General features: G+C 40.7%; 1 protein-coding gene across 2 annotated transcripts in view; it reads right to left on the reverse strand.

Moving 5' to 3' along the window:
- Nucleotides 1-3,293: 3,293 nt before the first annotated feature.
- Nucleotides 3,294-23,827, reverse strand: part of ldah (lipid droplet associated hydrolase) — a 34,352-nt gene continuing 13,818 nt past the window's right edge. For both annotated transcript variants that reach the window (XM_027008897.3, XM_027008898.3), the window contains exons 4-7: nucleotides 19,943-20,109; nucleotides 12,790-13,030; nucleotides 6,622-6,704; nucleotides 3,294-4,242 (exon numbers count right to left, since the gene is read on the reverse strand). In XM_027008897.3, the coding sequence (XP_026864698.3) occupies nucleotides 4,051-4,242; nucleotides 6,622-6,704; nucleotides 12,790-13,030; nucleotides 19,943-20,109 (683 nt within the window). In that variant the 3' untranslated portion in view covers nucleotides 3,294-4,050. The remainder of the gene's footprint in view (nucleotides 4,243-6,621; nucleotides 6,705-12,789; nucleotides 13,031-19,942; nucleotides 20,110-23,827) is intronic.

Below are 23,827 nucleotides of genomic sequence, written 5' to 3' on the forward strand. Positions count from 1 at the left end.
TAATATGCTGACATAGAAGTGAGGAAACAATTCAGAATGGGTGATGACCTCCGTTCTGTCAAAACTGCTGTCTGTGACTTGGTGTGACATACATTTCTGAAAAGATAAGATAGGACCTTGCATAAACTCACATTACCAGAAGAGCACGCAAAGGAGTGCAAACGGGTATAAATTCTGAGAGTCTATTATTCTATTGTGGTCGTCTTTAGATCAGTGTATCATACAATGTTACGTTGATACAAAAACAGAACAAAGAGCAACTATTACAATGTCAAAACAAAACGTAACGAAAAGCAGTGGAACAAATATGATCCGTTGCAGATGATATTTGGCAGGAAAAAGCTTGTATATCTCTGGAACAATTCTTCATCACCACAAAAAACCCAAACCACTTTGGAAACGTAAAACAGTAAAGCTTGTTTGCTTTGCCACAATTCAATCCACCCGGGCGGGATTACTCCATTTCCTTCGATGAACTAGCCCTGTCTCCTGGTTTAAATCAAGGATAAGCAAATTAAGGGGCTTTGTCATTCTCTTCTGAAGAGGCAGAACAGGGAGATTAAAGAGGCCTGGGTTTACATGGCAAGTCTTTCCTCTGAGACGTCCGGAGGACCAGATCAGCTGGAGATGTTTTACTCTCCATTTGTTCAGCTTTTTAACAACAGAAGATGTTGAGCACTAGTGCTTGCTAAGTGTGGGAACTAAAGTGGAATTATGTATAATTCAAGACTAATGGTTACATTTGGAGTTGTAAAAAATTATGACCAATGCTTGATGAGGATTTGCTGGTAGTATTGTAAGGGTTGGTTTACGGGTTGCCATCACTGAAATCCAAAGGACATTTTCTACTGTTATAGTCAGGAATCATACCATATCCACACAGCAAAACATTGTGATTTGCAATGTTTGACAAGATTGACTAGTTTATGAGACTTTCTCTTGCTGTGGGCATTTGGACTCTTGAGGGAAAACTCAGATGCTCCTTCCATAATGAACCAGTGAGAGCCACGTGAGGTGATTCAAAATCTTCTGTAAAGTTTTTCTTATAACAAGCCCTTCTTTGGCTGCTCCATTAACCATAAAAGAATCTCTTGGGATACTTCAGCAGCCAAGAGGGGGCCCACAAAAATCTGCATGAGTTTCAGTTGAAGTGAACTGCAGCTTTTCAGGTAAAATACTATTCCAGAGTCTCCATATGATGTCTGAGGAAATAAAACCAATCAATTCCGAGTGACAGGCCTGATGTTGAGGGCCATTCATATTGTGACTGTTGCAAATACACAGAATCTGTATTCACTGAACTGCCACATACCTGGAAGACATGAAAATTCATAATTCTATGGTTCCTAAAGGAACCAGGGTGCTGCTGCTGCTGTTGTCACAGTCTTCTGCATCTGACTCCTGCCAGTATACATTTATCCTGATTTCTATGCCATTATGACAAATCTGCCATTCCAGACCAAGAAAAAAAAATCAAAACCCATTTAAAATGATCTTAGAGTCTAGGTTTACAGTTTAAATAAAAAACACATGAGTGCAAGAATTTGTGGAGTTTAAAAAAAAAAAAAAAGTCACCAAAACACAAAGTCCTAATTGGGTTACAGTTGTGTTCAAAATAATAGCAGTGTGTTTAAAAACGTAAAGCTCAGAATCCTTATAATAGTTTTTATTTCCATGCATTGGGAACACTGCACATTATATCAAAAATCAAAACATGAAAAATGTATCGATTTTTTAATTACTTTACAGAAAATGAAGAAAAATGAATATTGGGCTGTTCAAAAAATAGCAGTATCTGCATTTTTCTTCACAAACTCAAATATTTACTGTATAAACTGAAAAATCTTTAGGATTTAGTATTGCTGTGAATCACTAAACTAATATTTAGTTGTATAACCCCTGTTTCTGAGAACTGCTTCACATCTGTGCTGCATAGACTCGACTAACTTCTGGCACCTGTGAACAGGTATTCCAGCCCAGGATGATTCGACAACTTTCCACAATTCCTCTGCATTTCTTGGTTTTGCCTCAGAAACAGCGTTTTTGATGTCCCCCCCACAAGTTTCCTATCGGAGTAAGGTCCAAGGATTGGCTGGCCACACCATAACTTTGATTTTAGTGGTCTGGAACCAAGATGCTGCTCGCTTACTGGTGTGTTTGGGGTAGTTTTCTTGTTGAAACACACATTTCAAGGGCATTTCCTCTTCAGCATAAGGCAACATGACCAAGTATTTTGATATATGCAAACTGATCCATGATCCCTGGTATGCGATAAGTAGGCCCAACACCATAGTAAGAGAAACATCCCCATTTCATGATGCCTGCACCACCATGCTTCACTGTCTTCAGAGTATACTGTGGCTTGAATTCGGTGTTTGGGGGTCGTCTGACAAACTGTCTGTGGCCCTTGCATCCAAAAAGAACAATCTTACTTTCATCAGTCCACAAAATGTTTCTCCATTTCTCTTTAGGCCAGTCCATGTGTTCTTTGCCAAATTGTAACCTCTTCAGCACGTCTTTTTTTTTTTTTTTTTTTTTTTTTTTTTTAAAGTGGGACTTTGTGGGGGCTTCTTGCCGATAGATTAGCTTCACACAGGCATCTTCTAATTGTCACAGTACTCACAGGTAACTTCAAACCATCTTTGATCACCCTGGAGCTGATCATTGGCTGAGCCTTTGCCATGAATCAATGTTTTAATCAAAGTACGCTGTTCTTCTGAACAATGTCTGGAACGATCTATTTTTCTCAGGTTTTCAGAGAGAAATGCATGTACATGTGTTGGCGTCATCCTTAAATAAGGGCCACCTGATTGACATGTTTTTTTCACAGAATGAATGAACTCACTAATTAATCCACTGCTATTATTTTGAACACGCCTGTTTCAATTAATTATTCAGTTACACAAACTCAGGAGCATGCATATCATGAATGTTGGGTCTGATGGTTTTCTATGACTCTACTAGACTGACTGGTAAGTTATTTGCCATGTAGTAATATAATTTCTACCAAAAACAGTGATTGATCTGGTTAGTTATGTTGGACTGCTATTATTTTGAACACAACTGTATGTATCAAATAGTATACTTTGCCAAACACTTATGAGAACATTATAGAATTTATTATCACCCTAATTATTCATTATACAGTTTGTGTTTTATACTGATTTAAGGATTTCAGCAGCATTCTAGTTTAACAGTATCTTTGTCTCCAACCTTACAAGACATAGTACAAGCTGTGGATCTTTAATTTTCTCATTCTGGGAAGCATCAAAATGACCATTAGCCACGTAAGCTTTACATATAAACTTGCTTTTTTATTTTTGGTCGATGGCAATTTTTGTACAATAAAGGGAAAGTATGGTCTTATAACATCAGAAATGTTCAAATACATCAAAAACCCTTGCTACAACAGTGTACACAGCATATTTCACAGGCTTAGTATTAAAGACAAAGCCAGGCCAAAACAATAACAGGGCAGGTCTGATCAGTCCCGCTGTCTACAACACAAAGGCATGGGCTTTGGAACTTTTTCACAGATCTAAATACAAACAGCAGCCAGTGAGGCACAGCTAAAAAATTTTTTTAGACTTTTGGTTTGCTTCACTAAAAATATGATTTCCCCCCCCCCCCCCCCTATTTTTTTTCCTACTGTGTAGGTAGAACATTTGCACATGGAAAATTGGTTAAGATATAAGCCTTAAGAATCAATTTAAAAGTGCTAAGCAACAAAAACAAAATAAGTGCTTTATAATTCCTGATTGTTGCTTTACCGGACACATGTGGCCTAGCCTTTGGACAGAGCTGCATTCCCCTGCTGTCTCAAAAGTCCACCTTCCATGCCCTTGTGATGTAAAATAACACAATAAGTGCAAGATTAGTCCCGCACGTACTTAAACAGTGCATGTTTTACAGGGTGTACAACGACAACCAGCAGGTTCCTGCACCCTAATGAAGGCCTCTGAAATTATCTTGATAAGGTCTGCCTGGTAACCCTATAAATGGGCATGGAACACCAGGCCAGTTTAAGTCTGCATAAGCCAAAGTGCTGGGTTACAGAGCCTTGAGGTCATCACGGATCCACTCTGATATTATGTTGGCCATCTCTTTCCCTGTGTCTAAGACAAACGCGTGGCAGAACTCTCTTTCAGCCAGACGAATGTCCCCGTCTGGAAAGTCTTTTCGCATATCATGGTAGTACTCCACAGGGCACCAGTGGTCTGTGGCTCCGTAGTAAAAAATAATCTGGGGAGGAGAATGAGAGAGCGCAAGAGAGAAAGAAACAGAATAAGAGAGAAACAGAAAAAGGTTAAAGAGAGAAGGGAAACAGTGGTGCAGTTTTCTGATTCTATATACAAGACTTACAACTAATAAGCTATTTATTTATTTAACTCAGAATTGGTTTTTATATGTAATAGTATTTCATGAGTACCTTTATATGCTTTAAAATATTTTGCAAAATAACAATGGGAGTTTTAGTGCATAATTTGAGGCAAATATTTATAAGTATGTCTTGATATTCTGATCTATAGGTAATATTTTAAGAGTAAAAAAGAAAAAAATATATAAGGATAAAGCAACAGATTAGGTACAAGGAACAAAGTCCAATAAAAAAAGGGGTTGTGTTTTAAAGGTTCATTCTTATAATTTGCACACAAACTCCACAACTTTTTTTGGAGGACAGTTTCACTCAGGTAGTAACAAGTAGATGTGTCGTGTTCATTTACATACATGTTCACATTATATTTCACCTGGTAGAAAGAATTTATAAATAGCTGGCAATAACAAAATAAGCCAACAGTCTTAGCTCAGTAATGAACAATTCCAGTGTATCCAGTCCATAGCCACAGAACTGACCAATTTAACATTCCAACATACCAATCCACCTCATCCACTCGATCATCAGCCTTTTCTGAGTGGAATCAGATTCTGTCAGAGAACAGGGAAATCTGTGCCCCCCCCCCCGGTTTGACAAACAGCCACAGTACACTACTTGATCTCTCAAACCATAGTGACCTTAGCTCAGTTTTACCATGCCAAAACCCACTCGCAATAAATAGCCACGGGCCCCTTCATTTCCTGGGGCAGCATCCCAAACCATCCAGGCTCTCACTGTGCGGCTGCACGTTTGTACTGCTGTTGATGAATAAGACTCTTGGTGGCATGGAGTGAATGAGACATATGGTATTATCTTTGAAAATAAATACACCATAAACAAAAAAAAAAGGCTTCAATTCACAGAAGGCACTCTTGATGATAGTAAAGCCCACACACAAAAATCAACACATCTGGACCAAGCACTTTTTCGAAGATGAGAATGGAGAACCGTTAATTAAGATATTTTGAAGCCAGACAGCCTGACCATAAAACCATGTTGTCCTCCATCTTTCCTTGGTAGCTCATGGGTGGATGATGACTATGGTTAGAGCCAGTATGTTGGAATGGAACCTCCCCCGACTCCTGAAGGCTATTTATTGTTAAGCCTTCTTGTGCTACACACAATAGAAAGATCACATTAACTTGTCAACTGCTTTGCATGACCCTGCTGAAAAACTGCTTAATGTTTGGCCTTTTGAGGACTGCGCCAGTTACTCGTGATTACTTCTACATCTGCCTGCCTGATCGATTTCCCCACAGCCTATAAATCTACTAAAGGAGTCAGATGCATGTGGTTTAAGGCTGAAGAGGAGTTCACACGCACGACCTCCTGTCTTCACCTACAATTCTCTCAAAATAAAAAAATTACTTTAGTAAGCTTGCTGGTCGGCAACGAGCCAGCCATGCTTGGTAGTGTCAACCACCCAGACTTCTATAAAGCCCATGAAAGTTGGGGCTGGCATGCACAGAGCAGGAGCTGCAGGATGAAGAGCACGGCTCCCTTTGCCATGCAAGGTGTGACACGCATTTTGAGGCTTAACATTCTGACTTCCAGAATCCTTGTGAACCAGGCTTTCATTGGTGAGCTTCTTTAAGTGAGTTTCCGCTGTGGCCATCTAAGCCAGCAGGATGGTGCTGTATGTCTTGTGACATTCAGGGTTAAGATGAGTGATGCGTATGAGAAGCAGAGTGAGAGCGGCAATGATATCACCTTTTTAACTGATGACAGATCAAGTCCACCAGTCATCAACATCCCAGCCATGTGGCCTCTGGTTATCATCAAGGCAATGCAAAACACACACACACACACACACACGCGCGCGCACACGCACGCGCGCACGCACGCGCGCACGCACACGCGCACGCGCACCCCCCCCCCCCCCCATTCTTCATGCCTCTAGAGAGAGCTAGGGTAATATAGGGCTGTGCATTCATAGCGCTCACTTTGGTCTTATATCCTTTGAGGTGTTCTCAGCAAACACACAGTGGGTGAGTGTAGGGCAAACCTGTCACAAAGATCATCTGATTTCTGTTGGCCATTTAGGGTAAGTCTGAGCGCCTGTTTTTTTTTTTTTGTATGCTCTCTGATTTGATTTTGTTTGTTTGTTTGTTTTTGCAGGAAAATCACAAAGTTCTGTAGCAAGCTGCACTGTGGACCTGCAACAAGCATACGGTCATTGAATGTGCTTCTTAATTTGTCACATTTTGCATTGCTGTCCGTCATTGGTCAAATTCTGCTGAGTGTACCTTTCGGAGGTGCTTCCGAATGGTGGAGTTGTCTCGTTCCTTCACCAGCTTCATTTCTTGACTTCCCATGTACATAGCATTGGCTGAGAGAGAGAGAGAGAGAGAGAGTGTGAGTGTCATACAGAACGCAAACAGGGACATGCAGAGAGGCAGAGAGATAAACAGGGACACATACACCACATTATAAACATTTACAAAATATGAACAAAGCAAGCACTATGATGACTAAATTCTCCCTGCCCCCCAGACAAAAGCACCTCTGTGAACAAACGGTGAAACGAGGCTTTGACAACACATTGGCGAAGACTGCATCTGTTCCCATTCGTCATGAACGCATTATTCAAAGAAGCGAGCTGCACTTTGAAATCCGACAGATACACGGTCTCTCCCTTCCTCTGTGCGAGGGTCTGTGGGCCTTTCCAGCCGTGTTCATTTATGATGAATTTTCAGTGCAGCTCTGTGCAGGAGATACTGGAGAGGAAATAAGAAAAGCCTTCCCTAGAGACCCAATAACCGACACCTTTGATCTTACGTTCCATTCGAAAATTCCATTAGCGTGGATGTGTTATTAGAACCATTAGATGAGGCACATCATTCTACTGCTCACATGAAAACATACTGTTGCTGTCATTTAGTCACCCCTCCCCTGTCCTCAGAAGCCTGAACATAGAGAGAGAGATATGTGCACACGCACACACACGCACACACACACACACACACACACACACACACACACACACACACACACACACACACACACACGTGCAAGATTCATAAGTGAATACATGCTGCAGGACATCATGACCCTGGAAAGTGTTCAGTAAGAATGATCCTGTTGCCTGTGTCTGGACCAGGCCAAATGTCTGGGTGAGAGGGGCGTTCATATCCTGTATCCCTGGGACTTTCCTCTTAGCTGGGACTTCTGCTGTCTGACTCTCCTTCCAGTGCAAGGGTGTGAGTGTATGTACATGCATGTCTGAGCACAAGAGTGCAACTGTGTGTGTGTGGTGTGCGCACAAATCAACAAGCTCCTTATATTACTTGCAGGGTTCATTCAGCAAACAGGAAGCAAGGGTCTGATCACACATCCGCTTTGCCTTGCACCAAATATTAATCATCATCTGAAAACTGCATCAGCCTCAACTGTAAACACTTTGGGCCTAAAAAAAAAAGAGGGGAGGCCAGGCATCTATTTTCTATACTACACCATCTCCACCAAAAAAGGTCAAGCAAAGCAAATAATAACTGAAACCACAAAGCTTACATAAGTGAATCTGAGCTGTAATGTTTTAGAACAAGGTTAATCCTTAATGGCAGGTTACTAATGTCTGAGAGGCTAGTTAGGCATTTGGCAGTACTAGGCTGTACATAGAGAGGTCTGAAGCAAAAGTACAATAAGTAATTTATGGAAGGAAAGAAGAGCTCAATATAAGCTTTAGGGGTCTAACGCTGCATGTGGATGCAGACCAGGATTTTGAAGAGAAAGGCACCTCTTTAGGTGCTGATAGATTATTTATTATCATTTTGCTTAATGAAATTACACTTAGCAGTTAGCTTTGGTATACTGCTAGAACAAAGTATTAAATTACATAAGTTAGATATATACTACTGATGGGTCCAAAATCCAAAAGATTTATGTAACTGTCAGGTGGTGCCAATACTTAGTGTTTCATACTTAATAGTTAAAAAATGACCCATCTACTACCAATATTTGTTAGTACACTTGTTTTTAAGTTAGTAAGACTGACATCACTAGTGTAAAAAGAAGAATAAAAATGGAACCAAATATTATGTTTTATACCAGTGTTTCAAATTGGAATCCAACAAATTTTCAATAGATTTCGGGGGGGGGGGGGGGAAATCAATCAAACAAAACCCCCCAAACCAACCTCTCCTGCTGACCAGAGGAGGAACATAACCCCACTCAAACAATTCTTCAAGTTTTAGATACCAGCAAAGTTAGTTTGCTAACCTTGTTTGGCATTAGGTTTTCGTTAAAAAAAAAATAAAAAATCTGCTTTCGGGTTGAAGATTAAAGAAGTGTTTAGACACAGGTTAGAAAGTCCTCAGGATAATCTTTCGAAGTCTCCAGAAGGGAGGAGCAGTCCTGTATTTTTAGTTACTGGGAGTTGTCGAGATGCAGGCAGTGCAGTGCGAACTTATGATCCAACAAATGGTCAAGTCAGTTTTCAAAACTGTGATTAAATACAGACTAGACCTGTACAGATTATTTACCTAACATGTTGAACATCACCTATTTTAGACTAATTAGAATGGTAAAAGGCAAAATGGAGATTTTGGAAAGAAAGAGTATCAGACAGTGAGAGGAGCGAGAGAGAGCGAGCATGAAAGAGAAAGAGAGAGAGAGAGAGAGAGGAGAGGCAGTGAGGGAGATGAGTGTGCCAGTCGTGGGCCAGTGATGTGCGAGACATCCCCTGGTCTATCTCACTTATCTCCAGGGGGGTGTCTGGGCTGGGGGCTTGGCAGAACATAGCATTCCAGGCCAATTTACACATCCTCACACATGCACCTAGTTACCATCAGACAGGAGAGGTACAGGAGACACACACGCACATGGACTCACCTAGTGAGATCACCTAAGACATCAAAGTAGTAGCAAAAAAGAAAAATTAAGAAATTCTAGCCTCAACATATTTTTTGCCCACTTATGAAATCATAGACACATATACATATAGAATATAACTGAATCTATTCACATTATGAAGACACTGCACTGAAACAATGTTCTGGAAAATTTAGACTCAAAATCAAAAAGAGAAAGGCTACAGGAAAAACATGCCACCAGTTTAAGAGTTCTTTCTTGAAAATTCAAAAGGCAAAACATGTTTTTGTGGATTTGTTCTTTTGTATAGTCATTCCTTAACATTGCAGACATTTCTCACAGCGGCACACAGCCCATGCAGCATCCAAAGTTGGTGATGACACTGCTGACTGTGCAGACTGGCAAGAATCCGCGCTAAAAACGGAACAGCCAGCCGCTGGTCTGGACAAGATTCCCATTTCAGTATGTTCCTCTTTATTGTGCTTCTATTAAAGAAAAAACAAACTTGATCAAGACTGCTCTCTTCTGCCCTTTCCAATTCAGTAACATGTTGGGATAGAATGTCACAAGCCACCACAACACAATGCAGATTTCTTCTTGCACCAAACAAGACCTAAGCAGGTGAGTAATGGCCATCTCACACTACTGTTTAGAGAGAGACAATTCCATGAAATAACAGAAATAAACACGTCTCTCATTACATAGAATTTGAGAGACTGATCCATAGTCACTAGCTCTCAGCTACAGCTTGAATCTAGAACTACTTGGGTGGCACTTTTCTATGCCTTGTGGCGCTCCATGAGAAATGACACCTGTGAATCAGAGTGGCCAGGTTACAAAACAGCAATAATAGCCTTTGTTAGAAGGGTGTAAAGCTCTTGTCAGTTTCTGTCACGAACTACAATGATTCAATTACTGGTGCACGGCAGAACACAATGTGGCACAATAACTTTAATTATAAAATTAGACAAAATGAAGATACACCGATTAGGAGTACTGTTGTGCAAAGAACAAAAACCGAGACCATCTGAGGAATTTTAGATGTTTTCCCAGAGCTAGCAGAGTGGATGTTTCTCAGATCTCAACAAAAATGTCTTGCCTAAGGATATGAGGTCATAAGGAGCCAAAACCTCAATATCATTCAATATAACCATTGACGAAACAATCCAGTGTGCAAAATCAGGAATCTGTGTGGTCAATTTATGACTTACTAAAGTTACCCCGAAACAGTGAACATATTTCAGCCTCTGCACCACGTTTGGTTTGATCATTTTAGTGCCTTTGGGTGTTTGTCCAATGTTTTTCAGCTGAGGGGTTTCATCTTTAAATGATGCCTGTGTGCCAACTCCATTTAGATAGCTTATCCATTTACATTTCATTTACGTTTTCAGCATTTTGGCTTATAATAAGAACTGGAATGTACAAAAGCTCTTTCTCTGCAAACTCGACAACCTGCACTGACTGACGTTTACACAGCAAGTTTATATAACCAGTCCACTATGCATATTGTACAGAGTAACTGCATGAAGAGTAACATTATCTCCTTTCCTAAAAAGCATAGTTTTTATGTAAGAGCAAAGGCAAAATTAATTCACTTCCATGTTCCACTGTGGTATCATCACATCCTGCGAAGCAATGGATTTGGGCTAGGCATGAGAAACTCTAGTTTCCTGTTGTGTAACTGCCACTGCATGAGATTACCTTCCAGATGCCCTCCTCTGAGTCAGAGCGGAGTGGATGCCCTATAGGGAGTTTCTCGAGTGTTCTGCTCCACCTAATGGTGGACGAAGACCATAAATAAACACGTGCCAACTTATTTTTCATGGACGTATGAAAGCACAAATGTTAGGAAATTATATTTTGGGCGGATTTTATCAGTCCTCAATGTGAATGAGGCTAATAAAGTAGAACTATTCTAAGTGCGAAAAAGCTGATATTTATATTTATGCTAAACGATTTGGAAATATCACCATTGACACTAGCATTAGCCAACTTTCCCCTAGCACAGACAGGTGTCTGGGAGAGGATGGGGAAGGTCATAAAGCTGTTCTACGTGAAGTGTGAGGCAGGCCGCCATATTCACCAAGTTGTTCCAGGCCGCTTAAAGGAAACAGGCGCCTAGTGGCCATGCTATGCTTTTACATTGCCACGAGCAAGTCAAACTGGTGCGCTGGCCACAATCCTGGCTGGGGGTAGAGTGAGAGCGAGAGACACAGATCAAATCTCTCACCTTCCTGAATGCTGAGAGCATAAAAATGCTCTGAGGGTGTTTTTCTTTTTTTTCTTTTTTTTTAGGTGATCCTACATCATGAAGAGAATAAAAAGCAAAAGCTAAACAAGGAACAGGGATGGATGCAGGACCACTGTGATGGAGAACCTCGCTCTCCTACCTAAAGACCATCTAGGGTGGTTCCCCTCATTAGGTCATGTGGTCATAAATGATCAGCAATCTTGGCTCGACAGACACTTTATCCATTTTCACATGCAGTAAACATGAAAGCATCAATGTTCTCAATTTCAAGGAAAGGCATTTCCAAACAACGAAATGTTTCTCTGAAGACTTTTTGTACACTACAACACTCTACATCGTTTACTACAGTACACTGCTGTTGCTCATCTACAATCTTTTTTGGATTTTTAGATCTATTTAATTAATTAGTTAATTGATTAATTTATTTAGACACACACACACCCACACACACACACCCACACACACACACAAAGAGAAAGAGAGGGCGAGCAAGTATGAGAGCTGAGTTCACACCAATCCTTCTAGGCTCTACAAAGGCCTCTTTGGCAGAATCTCTCTAACCATCACAGCATCAATCATACACCTCCCAAGACCGATAGGGAAAACACTTTGCCTTTCACCCAGAGAAACAGAAAGAGCTGTGCAGGTCAACTCCCCTCAGAGCTAAGGGGCTATTAATTGCTCCTATTCACAACACTACATCTGCACCGCAAATGGAAAGCCCTGGAGATTAGATAATAGTTCTAATAAATAAAAGTTGGCTGCTACTCAAATGATTCCATTTATGTGAGCTGCCACAAGCACCACCTTCTAACGTGGTAATATGCCTCTTATCAGAAGCATAACTTTGAAAATTCAAGGTTGGAAGAATGCCCAATAGTGGCATTTTAGATGCCTTTAGAGCATTAGGACCCCAAGGAGAAGAATGCTCATCTCTCTTTTCTGACAGAAGTGCAGTTTTACAGAACAGGGCCGTATCTGTAGGTAATGCACTCTATACTCTGCAAAAGCCTGTTATTTTTTTGTCTCTAATCATAGACACAATTCTAATCCTAATCATCCTCATAATCCTAATTCAGACACCACTTCTAACTGTCTTAAATTTTTTTTCCCTCTATCACAGTAGGAGAAGAATGTTCATCTTCACAACCAAGGAAACAGACACATACTGAAACAAAACGAATATCCTGAACCTTTGCTAATAACATATCCAAAACGGGGACATTTCACAGAGAATCTCCCAAATACATTTTTTTCCTTGCTAAGGATATTTTGACCAGTGTTGTGATGACAGGTTGAGTGCACATCACAGCGAGTGAGGAGGTGCTGGCGATGACAGTGAGAGTGGCCTTACCAGCGCAGTCCACATCGATCAAGCCGACAGCTGCTGGGATAATGGATGAGTCCAGGGAGTGAAAGCCTCGCAGTGCCATCCGCACCAGGCTGGTCTTCAGCCAGCGGGGCAGCAACGAGAGCAGGAAGATGGGCAGGTATGTAGCGTAGCGCAGCTGGCACAACACGGGTGTCATGACCTTGCCCTGGGGGGTGCAGGCCATGCGCTCAATGGTGGGGAACAGCATGATGGACTTCAGCACCTGTGTCGGGAAGGGGACAGAGGACACGCTCATGGTACGCTCGTTCAAGACGAGTTCGGGTGAGCCTACCGCGAACGCAGGCTCAAGTTAGCATGGGGAAGTTTTTGCAGCTGTCCAATTTTGATACGGTTTCTCTAAAATCTATGCTGCCAGTCTTCGATCCCAGTCCTGGCTCGTAGCAGTGCAGAGCTCAATGCCGAGCACTGTTCTGACCTGATTTATCTCAGGGAAGCCTTAGCAAATTAGCTGAAGGTCTGAAAATGCAGGGACCATGCTTCTTCAGGACTGGGAGTGAAGATGCGCCCCTTGCCCCCCCCCGCCCCCCCAAAAAAAACCCACACAGGTAAGGCATCATAATGAGATTGCTTAAAATATATAGATTTCAGTCCCAAGAAGGCTCTGCTGCAATATTAAATACATTGGTTGCACTGGGTTCAGACCAAATTATATTTGTGTCTTTCATGATGGTCGCTATTGTCAGATTAGGCAAATATAGTGCCATAAATTCTTGCCATGTCTTGGTTGGGAGAATGGCAACACTGCTTGTTTGACACCAGTCAATCTTCATTCACATCCTTGCATGTGTTTGTAGATCACTGGGGAAGAGGATCAAAAGATTGTCAATCATAACTATAGCAGCGAAATATATGCTGCTGAAAACAAAGGAAAAAAAATGAATCTGGATTGTTGATCCTTCAAAAGAGAACTTGAGATAATGAATGTCAATAAACATTTACGTAATGTAGCTAGCTACCAGTTTCAATGTACATAAAGGCTGGAATAAAAAATGACTGGGTTTTGGGAAATGTCTCCTTTAATGAATGAAAATATAAAGATATGTTTTAATATCAAGTGATTTCTCAATCACTATAAACGAAACCACCAGCAACAGCAGCATCCCTCTCTCTTTTTAACATGTTTACACGCGTGCCCCAGAGAACGTTCTGTTTACACGCGTGCCCCAGAGAGCGCTCTGATGTCCTACTGATCAAAGTTAAGGAATGTCATAGACGTCAGACTAATCTAGAAAATACAAAACATTCTGACATGTTAGACTTTTCGTTGGGCTGTCATGGGGTGTACCAGACGCCACATCCCTGTCACATAAAGACCCGTTCCTTGTTCCCAACACTCATAATTGGACCTGACATTGGAAATGGGTTGGCTTGGACAAAATCCTGTCAGAGTTCGTTTAGTCTGACCCCAGCCTTACAGGCAGTTTCTTTCAACAGAAAATGTCATTTCTTTTCTTGCAAATGGGACGCATCTTGCATGCTACACAATGTCAGCGAGAGTATGTAAGGGAAATGTGTCATGTCCACAGCCTTTTGTTTTGTGGATTATGAAACTGATAGGAGGGGGAGGCAAAAAAAAAAAAAGAGAAAAACAAAGAGAAGGAGAGAAAGACTGACTAGACATAGAGAGAGACTAACTTCCAGAAACAGGAAGCACCTGTCTCTGCTTGGCCATTGACTGGAACGTAGCTCCGCTCATTCAGTGAGCAAGACGAAGTGAATGTGCTTTGTCTGCTGTTGCAAGGCTTTGCAGTTCAGGCCAAATATTTTTCAGTGAAGCTAAGCAGTGCAGCATCTTTCATTTCCAGCAAAATATAGTGCCAAATGTAATTTAGTAATTTTCAAACCAAGTAAACTTTAAACCCCAATAGTGCTACTAAGCTGATAGGGTGTTGGTTTTCACTTGTAGCACGTCTTTTGCGGACTCTTTGATACAAACACAAGAAATCTGGATCCAATTTAATAGACAACTATTGATCTAGGAACAGTTCCCTCTGACCCATATAACTTTGACCACTGGGATATTAAAAGAAAAAAAATGAAAAACATCTCCAAAATGAGATCTTTTTTTTATACGTTCAGTTTATTTTTCTATGACATTGTACTTGGGTTCTACAAGTGAAATTCTCAGCACAGATTGTCTTGTAAATAATAACAGATGACAACCTTCAAATTTTCTAAAGAAGACTAACCATAGCAGTGTTGCAAGTAAGAAACTATAGGATAAGGAAATAAAGAAAACACTTTAATAGCAAAAATATTCACAGCATTAAATCCACCTATTAGTAAGTCAGGCCACTGCCAAAGGAAAGAAATGCTACAGAATGTGGCCCGAGTTCAATTTGAGAAAATGTTACACCTCAGACTAAACAAGAATGAAGCTTAATCTTCCCAAGCTTGATGCCGTTGTTGAGCACAATAGCTCCATGTCTCATGTCAGTGTTTGAACCTGCACAGTGACCACTAATTACTCTGTCAGACGGCCCATGCACTTCTACACAACAGTATAGGAACAAGATGATCTGTAGGTACTGGTGAGACACTGATTCATGAAGCCCATGACTGGAATATGAAGCTTTTCTGGGAACATTAATGAAAAGAAAATTGTTCATTAAAAAAAAAATATTTGCATCTTCAAGTAGTAGCCGACCAATATACTGTCAGGATGATATATCAGGCCGTTTTTTGTTTTTTTTAAACCACAGCATCATCAACAAATGATGAATTTGATATCCAAAAACAAAATCCTATGACTTCACTCATATCTGAGGCAAAATCCAAAAATAAAAAACAACCCCCCCCCCCCCCCCCCCCCAAAAGACACAGAGTTCATGTGATGTTAGTGCCATCAACATTTAGGTTACTTCTGAAGTAGGGTTGCTACCTTGCATTTAAATTATATAAAGGACAAAAACACTAAATTATTTTAATGCTTTATTTAGGCTGTAACACACATGCAGTAAAATATGATGTTAAAATTTTAGCTCCACTCATCACACTCTCTCACTCATTAAGTAAATCAAATTAGTATAGCTGTGTGGGAAGGGTTTATGAAGTAGTGCCGTGTGTATGATATGACAAACTGGCGATATCCTTTGTGAGAGCAAATAACACTACGTTCTTTATGTCTTACAATGAAAGTAGTAATTTATTGTGTAAATCACACAGTAAATTAATCTGTACTATTTAATAGTTTTAGTGAAATACCATCCTTTTCTTCTACAATGGCTCGTGTTAAAAGACACATGGAAATAGCAATCTTATATTGGTCACTGACCACACTGCTTGCTAAAAATCAGGATTAGAACAGGCCATTGAAAAATCCATCTCAGATGACCACTATCTCCAAGCTCGAGCCAAAGTTAAGGCTCTGAGCTCCAGCTGTGGGGGTTGGTGGTTTGTGAGCCAGAGTGGGTGTGTGGGGAACAGGTGATCTTTGATGAGAAGCAGCACCACTTCCTGCTGGTCGCAAGAATGCACAGAAGAATGCAAAGGAATCTGATAGAACTCTGGGAGGGGCTCTTTAATCAGTGAAAGACAGCCAGTCTCTCTCCCTCTCTCTCTCTCACACTCACACACAACAAGGTCCTGTTTCTAGTCTTACTAAAGGTGGGGGAGCATTGTATCTTCTGCAGCAACATCTGGGCCAGAGGAGGTGAAATAAGTTGAGATGTCACAGACAGATTTGCACTGACCTGAGGGATGAATGTGACGGTGGAGGAATGTTAATGGTGTACAGATCTGGTCTAGCGGCGACTCAATGAGTCATACTTTAGTCTGGGCCGTTCAAAATACCTGCTCTCGCTTATGGTCCTTTGCAAAGAAATGGCTGTACTACTTTACCTCAGAAAAATATACTTTGCAGATCAGACTTTCCTGTCCAGAGATAGCAGTTTATGCCTCAAAGATGTGGACAAATATTGGCATGAATATTATAGAAAAAAATAAAAATAAAAACCATCATCCCATACCAGCAGCACAGCCAATATGAGTGATAAATCCACGGAATTTATATGGCACAGTATTGTATAAACAGTGTCAACTTACATCAATCATTATCGATCACTAATCTTACCCTAGTAGGCTTTTAGCAACATCCCAGCTATTCGCCTGCCTAGATACCTCATACTTCATTAAGGCCTTAACAAACACTACAAATTCTTTAGACACTGCAAATCTCCCAAATGGCTAACAAGCTGCCAAATAGTTAAGTGGCAATCAGCCCATGTTCTGTGAGCAGAACAAGTTTGGAAGGTCTTTAAACATTTTTCTTGCCAATTGATCCACTTGCACTGGATTATGTACTTGCCAAAACTGCCAGCAGCACTTTGGGAATAATCATGGGATAGTGGGAGACTGAGATCAGTCAATCGATCAATTATACTAGGATGCACTAAAAGCCTAGACACTTGATGGCATGTTAAGAGGATTTAAGCATATGGGCTTTTAAAAGCTGGAACGTTTTGGGACTGTAACGTGAGCCGACACTATATGCTGTAATGTTTATGCTTTGTATCTGGCATGCAGAGCGACTGTAATGATGTTTTATTTGAATGAATCATAAAATAAAGCCAGTGTGTCTGGACCCGTCCACCTGACCCTTGCTCCTTGAACAAAGGCCCACCCAGTGCGCTGCGACACACACACACGTTCATGAGAGAAACACGCTTTATTGTCTAAGGAAAAATGTAGATTTCCAATGTGCAGAATGACAAAAGTTGTCACGGCTTCCCCCTTTTGAACATCTGAACGATTTCCTTTGCCTGTCCTAGATAATGACTCCATTTAAACATCTGAAATAAGCATTCCAATCACAACGTCTTTTGTTTAACAAATATTTCTTCACACTAATTGTTAAAGATGTGTTCAACATCAGTTCCAAAGGAATAAGAAGATTTTTCTAGTTGCATAAAGTGTGGCTGGTAATAAAAAAACCAACAAAAAAACCCCCCAAAAACACGTCACTTTCAAATATTCTAGTATGTCTGTATTCTGTTATTCTGGAAATTAATGACCACTGAAGATTTCGCTGCCTTAGAATGTCATCAAATAACATTAGCCAAAATCTTGCTGCAAAGAGTCTTGTGCAACATACCATGAACGAGCAAAAATTTACAAATGAATTATAGTCAAAAGTCCAAAAAAGATGATCTAAAAGCAGTTATTGACTGACTTGACTGAAATTGGAAGAAATAAAGTCAAAATAAGTGACTGAAGAAAACTAGATGCAAGTCTCAGCCTGTGACTGCTGAGTGGAACAATCCGTCATTTCTGACAGGCAGGAAGGGACAGTTTCTTAGCCACTGCACTGGCCGACTGTAAATGGCTGCTACCTTCAAGGACTGTGTGCTATACTCCTCTATTGGCGCATAATCTCAAAAATACAGAGGCCAGAAAAAGCCTTACTGAGCCCGGTGTGGGCTACTGCCCCCGACACGTCTGCTGCACGCTCTAGATTGCTCATTGGACAGGCCAGAGTCTAAACATTCACCTTGATATCTCAGAACAGACAGCAGCCCCGAGGGAGGCTGGACCAGAGTTGCACAACAGAGGCACATTTGCAGCAGCAGGCCAGAAGACGGTCACTGTGTTGAGCTGACCTGATTGGCTAAGACCTGCATGAGGCCATATCAGTAAGCATTGACCAGTCAGCGATGAAAATACGGCAAAGTCCAGACAAACTCCAGCTGGACTGGTGCCGTCACCATCCACCTCTCTGTCCCTTATACCAAACTTTGCATCCGTGGCATTAAGCGGGACAATCAGAGCGCCTGGCTGTGTGCCGGATGCCTCGTGCTGTTCTCGCTTACAAACTGAGCAGTGCCAGCATTTGGGAGAGCGTTGAAGGGGCAGCTGCCATTGCCTGCCCAGGCCTCAACAGCGCCCTGCAGCCCAAAGGACCAGGAGTTTTAGATTATCACACATCATACATAATCACCAAGCTGCAGTCTGCAGCAGTGAAGGAACTCTTTTTTTTTTTTTTTTTTTACTTTTTTTTTTGTGTCATGAGACAGCAAGTCTTGACTGGTCTTGCTGGTAACTCTGCTCTACAAATTAAAACAAACAAACAAAAAAAAACCCACTATGGTCCACATCTGAGATTTATGGAGTTACCAAGATTGGCTTTAAGCAGCACACCACAAAGCTACACACCAGAACCAGCAAAAGATGCACCACATCTCAGGCTTTACTATGATGCATCAACAACATAATAGTTATGACCTGTTAACGCCATTACATCTGTTTCTACAAGTATAAAAATGTCTGTTTTTTTTTCTTCAAAAGATTACTTAGAAGTTGTTACATGAGTGTCTTCTCTAAGTAGCGGAACATTTATATTGTGTATAATTATAATTCAGCCCTTATCATTACAAATAGGGCTGTTCATACCTGTACTGGGGCTGGTAGAGGAAATAAACATTCCTTTAAAATGAAAGCAACAGACTGAAATGTAAAAGTAGTTAATTTTAAAAAATGAGGACGTGAGAGGGTGAAAAAAGAAAATCAATGAAGTGCAAAAGCTAAAAAATAAAAATGATGAAGAGCATCTCTTAGCAGAAGGAAAGCCCCAGGGGAGCAAGAAAATCGAGGTTCTTTTCCACGTTATTTAATCTGCTGACCTTCAGCACAGCAGGCACAAGGGAACAGAAGTGTCTCGTTATCCTGTTCGAAACGGCATCTCGGGGCACTTCTGGAACATGCATATCCCAGCGCACCACGCCTCGCTGAGCACCCAAGCCCCACTGGGGTCGCATATCACCAAGGTGGCCCAGGACATTTCTGTGGATTGCCCAGGGGAACTCTGGCAGCACTAGTTATTATTTACATGGTTTAATATAGAAGAACCAGAACACAGCAGCCAACAGCCTCCAGACGTGGCCTTGAGTTGCAATGAGAGACAAGTTATTACTCCAGCTTTACCTTAATCTAGTTCATCCTCCTGTGTCTTTCCTTGGCATTTTAAAGTAACAGTCCTATGTAACTTAGATGGTCAGGTATTTATTGGTTATTCATTTATTATTCATTTTTAATTGGCTAGCATGGACAAACATAGATCAAAATATAGCATGTGACATGACCACAACTGGGGAATATGCCTTTAAAAGTTGTGTTTTACCTTTAACTCCTGGTCTCGCTTCATCATCTCCAGCACAATGTAGCAGCCAATTGAGTGACCAATCAGGACCACATGCATGTCTCGGGGCACATGCTCGAAGAGGAAGGCCAGTTTGTGCTCGATCTGGCCATTCAGGCCAAACACGTCCGACTCCATCACTGATGCATCTTAAAAGCAAAAAAATTTGAAAATGGGATAAGCACAAAGGGGCCACAAGTCTTTAAGCCAATGTCCATTGTCAACATAGGTAGCTCGTTGTTGCTAGTATCTTCATGTCATCCTCATCACCGCCACCACTGGGAAATGTGATGTTAATTTGTTTACTGATTGTAGACGCCTGATCTGAACTTCTAAGATTAAAAAAAGAAAGAAAATAAATGGTTAGTGATCTGAGGGTCACGTTAAATTGGCAAGTTTTCCATGTGTGAAGTTTTCTTTCAACATCTTGATCTTGTTCTTCATTATTTCTTTGCAGAGGTAAAATTACGCCCCGTTGAACAATTCCGGTAACCTGAGATCCTGAACAGTGTTTGGCAGGCTTTGATATTAACTTCATCCATGCAGCGCTGAACGAGGTAAAGTTGACTCAACAGAGGGTATGAGCAGGCATGAGACCACAGATGGGTGCAGAGAATGAGAAAAGAGCGAGAAAAGAGCAAGCAGGGGAGGGAGCAAGAGGGAGACAGAGGGAGAAATGAGCAGGAAGGAAGGGGAAGCATGGAGGGGCTTATGCTATTTATCAGTGTAGTGAACAATGATTGAAGATCATTTATTAATGAGAGACAGAGGGCGAGAGGAGGAGCACGAGGAGAAATAACTCATAACAGTTTTAAGGACATAAAAAGATTAAATGGTCCATCATGAGACATCACAGAATATATGGTTACTGGAATATAAAACATCATTTTGTCTTTGCAAAAATAACATTGATGGTATTATTCTGACATTTCCGCAGATATCGTTGGATGTGGCTACCTGCCCAGAGATCTGTTTTATTAAAGGATGCTGGTCAAATAAAACAAATGAAAAGAAAATAACAGCTGTAATAATTTTCAGCAGTAAGCAATAATCAGCTGTACGTAATACTCTTTTGTGTTGCCTGGAAACTGCATGCCATCGGGCCCCTACTGGCTCACCAGATTATACTGCATAAGCATAAGAAGTGATCTCTAAAGCCACCCCGACTATTTCAGACACATTTGTTGTGATTCAGCAACAGCAAAGGTACTTTATTCACCTGATGAGATTCTGGTCAAAACGAAAAAATGCGCCTGGCCTTACGGTTGCCGTAAGTATCAGACAGAGGGAATGCGTTTACCATGTCGCGCAAGTGAAGCATAAAAAATGGTGTCCAGAGAAAGATAAAGACACTGATTGACCTGCAGGACATGACATGAGAGATAAAAAAAAACGTATTGAAAGGAGGTGAACTGGTAAGAACTATACAAAGAGCTCAGAACATTAAATCATTTTATCACATAAAATACCAGCCCTCAAGAGAGACTGATGAGGGAGCAAGTGCATTTGAGAAGGAGAGAAGCAAGGTATGAACTATGAAGTATTAAACCGGGCTTCTGAGATGCATGATATGCCTAACACCTACAATTCAATGAGCTCATGCCATACAATCAGATTAGGTTATGATGTGGAACAGACCATTTCCAAACAGGTATAAGAGGCTACCCTGTGAATTCTGTCAGGTATGTCCAATGGGCAAGCAATTCAAAATGAAGAAAAATTCCCACATTGCAGCTATAAACAGTGCACAAAGGTTAACCAAACTGAAAAGACTAGATCAAATTGAAGTATTTTAAAATATGTTGGGGTACTTGCTTTGAATTCAAATGTGTGGATTAAACACTACTTAGTGATGTTCTAGTGACATACTGAAAATTCAGAATGAAGACAAACCAAAAACTGAGGACTCGGATTACTGTGGAAAAATATCATTTAATACATTTAAAGAAACAAACAAATAGAAACTTGTTTTGGTGGGATTTTTTTCAGTGGAAGCACCTAGAAGTTTTCTGATTGAGAATTGTGAATAGTGTATTCAGTTGATTGATCTTGGTGAATATGCATAAGACCAATTAGTAATTGTTACAGTTTGGTCTTAGAGAATGCAATGCTAGAGCTTCTCTCTTATGAACCTCGGTTCAGCTTCAGTCTAAATGATTCACTTTCAATAGGGTATTCCAAAATCACCCGGAAATAAGCACTCATGGTAAATCATTTTACGCTTAGCTGAGGTATTCGTCATTACTTGTACAAAAAATATCCTGTCAATAATATTTGCTTAAAACCAACATCTGCTGCCAGTGGTAGTTTTTCCTCTCTTGAACGTGTGCTTAGGATCAGACAATGAGTTTTAATGGCAGTGACCTGTGCACTCCTCCACATTAGCTCTCCCCATCCACTCCTTACCCCTCTTTTCCCACGTTCCAAATCCGATTCAGATTTTTTCCCCTCCCAGAGGTTCCTAGCCTAGCTTTCCGACGTGTTTATCTAACAGCACAGAGAGGCCAGTGTGAGCACTGAGTACGAGTCTCCCTGGACTTCCCAATAGACGATTATAAGGTCTACCAACTTGACTGAAGTTGATTTCATGCTTATAGTATAACACTGAAGCACTGCTTTAAGGGTTCATGTTGTGCTTGCTGGTCGGCACTTAATCTTTTTTGTGTGCAGTGTCATGACCTCCCACAATGGCCAGTCATTAATTTCATAAATTTTACACTGACAAATTATATGGTACAAATGAGGAAGACTTAATCCTGAAATAAAGAACTCAAGCCTTTACGACCATCAACAAATGAACATTATGACGATGAAAAGAAACCTAGTAGTCTATATTGAGAGAAGTGAAAATGCTGCTTTTTATCAACTTGGACAACATCCTTATTTGTAACTGAATGGCCAAATGAAGAGCACCATCCTTACACATCTTAACACCAAAAACACTGATCATCTTAGTTGGGCTGAGTAGGTATCCAGACAAGGCTGTTGAGGTTGTCCACATTCTACCCTATTATAAGCTTCCAGAATAATCTTACTGTATTTCAGTGGATTTAAATAGGAGCCATGAGAACTATGGAACATATTTCCCGTTCTGCATTTTGAACATCAGACAGCAAGCATCTCCTAGACTTTGAGTCTATTCTCTATTAGCTGAACCAATATCTCTTGAGTTGTGCAAAGTCATTATATCGCTGGTGTGCAGTCAGACCTTCTAACCCTTCACAGAAGAGGTAACAAAAAAGTGGACAGACAAATAAACATTTCATAAATAAAGTGAAATAAACAAAAAACCCACTGACATGCAAATAGACTACTATAAAACTTCTTGATTACTATAGGATGCATTTCTGAGTGGTACTAAACAAACCCGCTCATTAGTATGGGTGCAGGGAGTCGCTGCTCTGTATGTGCTCATTCTGGTCAAATTTTGAAAGGGTTCTGCAATGTAAGTCTGTTAGCAAATCAACAGGAAATCTGACCAATGAAATTCTAGAAATTTTTATTACTTTCAGTACAACACTGGCCTAAAGCAGCCTGGCCCTTCTCAGCATTCTGAAGAAGGGACTACTGCATTATTAATAAAACCATCATTGTCGGCACATCCTACCTCAGCCAGCAAAAGGGTATCTGCAAGGTGCATTTGTTTGGAATGTTGTTCAACAATAACAAAAAAGATTCACATATTTACCATCATTCATGCATTCAATCAGAGGAGTCCAAAAGCTAACCTAACTGATTTGAGAGATACTTCGAACCCTTAAAATCCCTGGCCATATATGCAAGTTAGGGTTACAAGAATGAAGGAAATTCCATTTGTTGCCCACATGCTTTAGCAGTCTGGACATTAATAGTGGGTAATTTAGTCAT

The sequence above is a fragment of the Electrophorus electricus genome, chromosome 10 (genome assembly GCF_041902795.1).
Source record: "Electrophorus electricus isolate QZ-2024a chromosome 10, ASM4190279v1, whole genome shotgun sequence".
In the NCBI taxonomy this organism is placed as follows: domain Eukaryota; kingdom Metazoa; phylum Chordata; class Actinopteri; order Gymnotiformes; family Gymnotidae; genus Electrophorus; species Electrophorus electricus.